Here is a 6000-nt window from a genome sequence, read left to right on the forward strand (position 1 = left end):
TTAGAGAGTCCACATACCACGCCCCTATGTCAAATAATCGATTATACTCTTCATATCAAAATTCTCGAACGTAAATAAGTCTAAGGTCTTTAAATAATAATGAGTATAATAAGGGCCATCGTAATATAAAAAAATCTCGCGAGGTGCAATTGACACCTCTTTACCCCGAATAATAACACGAGTGATCATTTCACCTCGTTGCTTGTAGTTCTCCCTATCCTTCGGGGAGGCATAGAATTCATAAATGATAGCTTCAACCATCGGTTCAATCAGGGTTACGTAAAAATTATTCCAACAATGTGATCTTACGAAATCCCAAATATCATTGCATGTAGACATGGTGAGATTGAACCCTCATTCTTGGATGAATGAATACCCACCCATATGGAGAAAGAACCTGTTGACTTTTGGGTTATGGAAGCGATTGGCATCGATATTGCTCAGTGCCTCGATGGTGCGTTGGATTTTCCTTAGTGCATTTTTCAAATCGAAGCCAAATGACAACAACCCAAGTAATAAAATTGATGAAAGTAAGGTTAAACCACAAAACCTCGGTTAGTTGCCTACAAAATTTGACCCTCAATAGTTATGGAATATAAGTCTAAAATAAAAAGGGAGAATTGGAAAACTATGATGAAATGAGAAGAAGATAACTTATGGAAATTGAAGGTAGGAAATATGAAAAATCAAAGCTATATCTCAAGGAAAAGGTGTAGAGGTTAAAGGAGAGTGTTTGCTTTTTTTTTTTTTGGTGTTTGAAATATGTGTTTTCATGCCTAAATCGATAGGTATAAATAAAATTTCAATAGGCTTTATATTTGAAATGGCTTGACTTCAGTTGAAAAGCATAGGCGTGTCCCGCCATATAGTATGCATGGTGCGACATGACGCCTTAAAAACACCTATTTTAGCTTTGAAGTGCTCATGTCACGTCATGCATAAACTATGGTGTGACATGACACTTTAACATCAGATATTGTGGTTTCGAAGCTCATGTGTCGCGCCATAGCTAATGCATGGCACAACACGATGTTACTCCTAGCCTATCAAGATGTGTCGAAGTCCTTCGATCGTCCATTTTTGTCCCCGATTAGCTTCTCATAAGCATTCTGGTCATATGTTGTGCACTTAAAATTTATGGTGTATGTGTTGGTGTAAATCCTTGTTGGTAAATTGTTTGGTAAAAGTTGTGATGGTGGATGCACATGGTGATATCTAGATACATTCAAATGATTTTTTTGATATGATTAGGTTAATATGCAAATTGGAATGTTTGAAGCTTGATAAATGGTTAAATTGGTTATGTTAGGTTACATTTGGAATAAGGTATTTGAACATCTAAATGTTTGGCTTGTGGATGAACTTTTATATTTTCTATCTATAGTTTGAAGGATGATTGAATGAAATTAAATTGTGTACATGTTTTGATTGAATGGTTGTTGTACATATGTTTGATTTGTGGTGCCAATGAGGGCATATTGGTTAGGAACTTAGGTTGATTGTGAATTGGTATGTTTTATCTTGTTTAGTCACATTTTGGATAGTTTTGACTACTGGTTATTTCATAGCGTGGAGCCTAAGGATTTGGATGTGAAATGACTTGATTTTGAAGGTAGTTTTGGAAAAACACGCCTGTGACACGGGCTGCCACATGGTCGTGTGATTCATTAATTTTTGGTACAAGGTTGTCCACATGGTCTTAGAGAGTTACATGATCGTGTAACTTTAGTTTTGAATTGTACACGATTTAAGAACACGAGCGTTTGGAGTAGCCACATGACCATGCTTAGAGCCACACGAGCTGGCCTCTTTCACTCGACTTAGCCATACGGTTGTGTGCTGTTTACACATTTTACTTAAATTTTTGTAGAAGTTTCACTTTAACCCAGTTTTGACTCTGGTTAATTTTAAATTTTTTATAAGCTCGATTTAGGGCCCAAATTGATTGTAAAGCATGGAAATGAGTCTAAATGATTTATTTGGTTGTTATTTAGTAGAAAGTATGGAAAATCTTCAAGATTTGTTATTGTAACACTTTATAGCTCGAATCAGTGATTAGACCGGGTATAGGGTGTTACATTTAGTGGTATGAGAGCTATGATTTAGTCAATTCTAGGACTTAACATAGCATGTATCGTGTCTAGAAATACATATCACTTTATAACCTGTGAGAGTGTAATGACTCCTAATAATTTTGAATTGTTTCTTATAGATTAAAGATGTCAACTGATTTCAATCGTTTAGTTTTCGTCAAGCCAACCACCGATCAAGGGGCTACTCATAATTACTAGAGTTTCAAGAGCCTAGAGAAGAGGCTCCCAATGCCTTTTCTATATGATGCAATATATACTTAATATGTACATGAGAGCTAACCCCGCGACTCAACAATTTCTAGCCCTTGTCCTTAAAGTCCTATACAACCGAATATCTAATGAATTTCTATGATAAAGCCTGAAAATGCGAACCTGAAGAGTTCCGTGGTAAGGTGGGTGATGGTCCAACCAGATCTGAATACTGGTTAGAGCATACTCAAAGGGTTTTAGATGAGATATTGTGTCCTCCATATGACTGTTTGAGATTTGTTGTGTCGTTGATGAAAGTGGAAGCTTTTTACTGGTGGACTGCTCTAATCGCGGTTGTACCTAAGGCACGAGTGAATTGGGTATTCTTTAAAACTGAGTTTCGAAAGAAATACGTCAAAAAGAGATATCTCAACAAAAGGAAAAAAGAGTTCCTCAAGTTGAAACAGGGTAACCAATCTGTTGCAAAATATGAATGTAAGTTTGTTCAACTCAGTAAATATGCTTGTGAAATTGTATCTTCTGAGGAAGAAATGGGTATACGGCTTGAAGATGGATTAAATGACGAGATCAAGTTGTTGGTTGGAGTGATGAAAATTTGAGACTTCGTGGTTTTGTTTGACAGAGCTCAGAAAATGGAGGAAGTATATAATCACAAGAAGCATAAATGAGACGAAAGCTCGTGATTTCAAAAAATGTGGTTCAACAAAAACATTTTTTATTCCCTCGCAAAAGAAGATGAAAGAATTGAGTAGTCATTTTTTAGTGTCATCTACGTTTTGAGGTAAACACCGTTCAAAACAACACAGTATGAGATCATCGATGCCATCTATTGTCACTGTAGGTCACGTCTGAAATGTAAACAAACTAGAATATGGTCAGTGTGGTCGGAATCACTTTGGTGAATGTAGATTGAAAGATGGATCCTGTATTATTTGTGGATCTCCTGATCATTACAAAAGGGATTGCGCAAAATGAACTAAGTTAAATGAAGATCATAATACAAAACCTGCTATGACTTCTACTAGAGGTAAATGACCAAGAAATAGTGGTGCTACAGGAGTCAGCAAAAGTGGGACCAAAGATTCAGCGATTCGACCTGACGATCGAGTTCCTGCCAAAGCTTATGCAATCCACGCATGTGAAAAGGCATTAGCTCCTGATGTTATGCCGGTACCTTTCTATCTTTGATGTTACTATGTATGCATTAGTTGACCTTTGATCGACAAATTCATATATATGCACTTCGTTAGTAATCGAAAAGAATTTACCAGTTGAGTCAACTGAATATGTTTTAGAGTAACAAATCCATTAGGTCAACGTGTTGTAGTTTATTTGATATGCAAATAGTGTCCACTGAAAAGTCATGGCTACGAATTTCCTGCCAATTGATGTTATTGCCATTTAATGAATTTGAATTTATCTTGGGAATGGATTGGTTGACGGTTCATGATGCTGTTGTGAATTATTGTCAGAAACGAATTGATTTGAGGTGCTAGAATGGTGATTTGGTTTCTGTTGAATCTGAGAAGCATGATTGTGTTTCAAAAATCATTTCAGCACAAAAGTTGATTTGAAAATGCTGTGACGCATTTTTAGCTTATATTCTAGATTCGAGAGTATCAAAAATTAAAGTTGATCAGGTGCCGACAATATGCTAGTTATAAATATTTTTCCTGAGGAGTTGAAGGGTTTACCACCATAGTGAGAAGTTTAATTTCTGATTGAGTCAGTGCTAAGGATTGCTCCAATATCAATTGCTCCAATATCGATTGCTCCATATTGAATGGCTCCAACAAAACTGAAGGAACTAAAAGCTTAGTTGTAAGAAATAATTGGTAGAGGTTTTATTTGACCGAGTACATCGCCTTGGAGTGTACCTATTTTATTTGTGAAGAAGAAAGATGGATCAATGAGGTTGTGTATAGATTATCAGAAATTGAACAAAGTCACGATAAATAGCAAATGTTTGTTACCTTGTATTGATGATTTATTTAATCAGTTGAAAGGAGCACAATGCTTTCGAAGATCGATCTCAAATCTGGTTATTATTTGTTGCGAGTGAAAGATGTTGACATGATGAAAATAGCGTTTAGAACCTGTTATGGATGAATTCCCTTCATATTGACGAATGCCTCATTAGTGTTTATGGATCCAATGAACAGAGTGTTTTAGACACACATCGACAAGTGTGTTGTTGTTTTTATTGATGAGATTCTAATTTATTCCAAAAATGAATTCGACCATGCTCAATATTTGATGATCATTTTACAGACTTTGTGTGAAAAGCAATTGTACGAAAATTTTAGCAAATGTGAATTTTGGCTCAAATAAGTTGAATTTCTCGGTCATATGGTTTCGGCTTAAGGGATACGAGTTGATCTGAGCAAGATTTTTGTGATTTTGAATTGGAAGCCTCCGCGAAATGTTTATGAGGTACGTAGTTTCCTAGGATTAGCTGGATATTATCAATGGTTTGTTAAGAACTATTCGGTAATAGCATTACCTATGATGAAATTGTTACAGGAATATGTTAGCTTTGTATGGTTTGAGAAATGTTAACAAAGTTTTGATCAGTTGAAAAATATGTTGACAGAGGCACTAGTGTTAACATAGCTTAAATTGGGGAAAGAATTATTGTTTACAGTGATGCTTCTTTGACCGATTGGGGATAAGTCTTGACGAAATTGTTTTTACGTTTAAAATTTGGTGTCATTATCTATACGACGAGAAATTTCATGCTTATACTGATCACAAAAGTTGAATTTGCGATAACAGAGGTGGGTAGAGTTGCTAAAAGATTACAATTTGGTGTTAGACTATCATATGAGCAAAGCAAATGTTGTTGTTGATGCTTTGACCTACAAATCTGTTTTTGCTCTTTGATCGATGAATGCTCAAGTTCAGTCAAAGTATGATGGTTCTATTTTGGCTGAGTTGCAATTTGATTATCGAATTTGTTAGCTAAACAAAAATGGGTTGAAAGTGACAGATAAAGTCTAAAGATTTTCATCTGCAAAAATTTGATGACCGATTAAGATTTTGTTACCAAATTGAAATTCAGTACAGGTTTTCATCTGCAAAAATGGGTAATTTGTTACCAAATTGAAATTCAGTATAGCTTTTCATCTGCAAAAATTTGATGACCGATTAAGATTTTAGCTTGGGAAGTTAAAGAACTTCGAAACGAATAAATATCGTTGGTGAAAGTTCTTTGGTAGTGTCACAGTGTTGAGAATGCCACTTGGAAACCCGAAGAGCCTATGAAAATTCAATACCCGAATCTCTTTTCTGGTAAGATTTTCGGGGATGGAAATTCCTTTAGGGGTAGAGTTGTAACAACATGTTTTTCAGTGGTGCAAAATATAGTGGTGTCGAGACCATGATTCCGACCAGTGAGTTAGTATTTTATTATTTGTTTATTTATTATTTATAAGGTTATTAAAGTGCTATATTAAAATTTGGTTAGAAAATTTTAACATTTAGATAGCTAATTAAGTAAAAAGGAGTAATTCGAAAAAGCTGCAAAAGTTATTTCTAGTAGTTTAAGGTGTTTAATGGCTATAAAAATTTGAATTGATGGATTAAGTGGTAACTAGACCACATATATAGGTAATGGACTTTTAAGGCCATTGTTTAATTTATTGTTAAGGCTTATATTAAGGGTAGTATGGTAAATAAGTAAATAAATTAAAAACAA

General features: G+C 35.0%; 1 protein-coding gene across 1 annotated transcript; it reads left to right on the forward strand.

Annotated features, from left to right (window-relative positions):
• The first annotated feature begins 384 nt into the window (after window positions 1-384).
• Window positions 385-2902, forward strand: LOC105787013 (uncharacterized). Its single transcript, XM_012613480.1, has 2 exons — window positions 385-454; window positions 2472-2902. The coding sequence occupies exons 1-2, from the start codon at window positions 385-387 to the stop codon at window positions 2900-2902; spliced, it is 501 nt and encodes a 166-aa protein (XP_012468934.1).
• Window positions 2903-6000: the final 3098 nt, after the last annotated feature.

Source organism: Gossypium raimondii, chromosome 1 (assembly GCF_025698545.1).
Source record: "Gossypium raimondii isolate GPD5lz chromosome 1, ASM2569854v1, whole genome shotgun sequence".
In the NCBI taxonomy this organism is placed as follows: Eukaryota; Viridiplantae; Streptophyta; class Magnoliopsida; order Malvales; family Malvaceae; genus Gossypium; species Gossypium raimondii.

Excerpts from the sequence above, each read along its gene's own strand:
- LOC105787013 (XM_012613480.1), top strand. The coding sequence starts at position 385 with ATGGAGAAAGAACCTGTTGACTTTTGGGTTATGGAAGCGATTGGCATC. Across the intron at positions 455-2,471 it reads TATTGCTCAGTGCCTCGATG|AGTTCCGTGGTAAGGTGGGT; the intron begins GTGCGTTGGATT and ends GCGAACCTGAAG.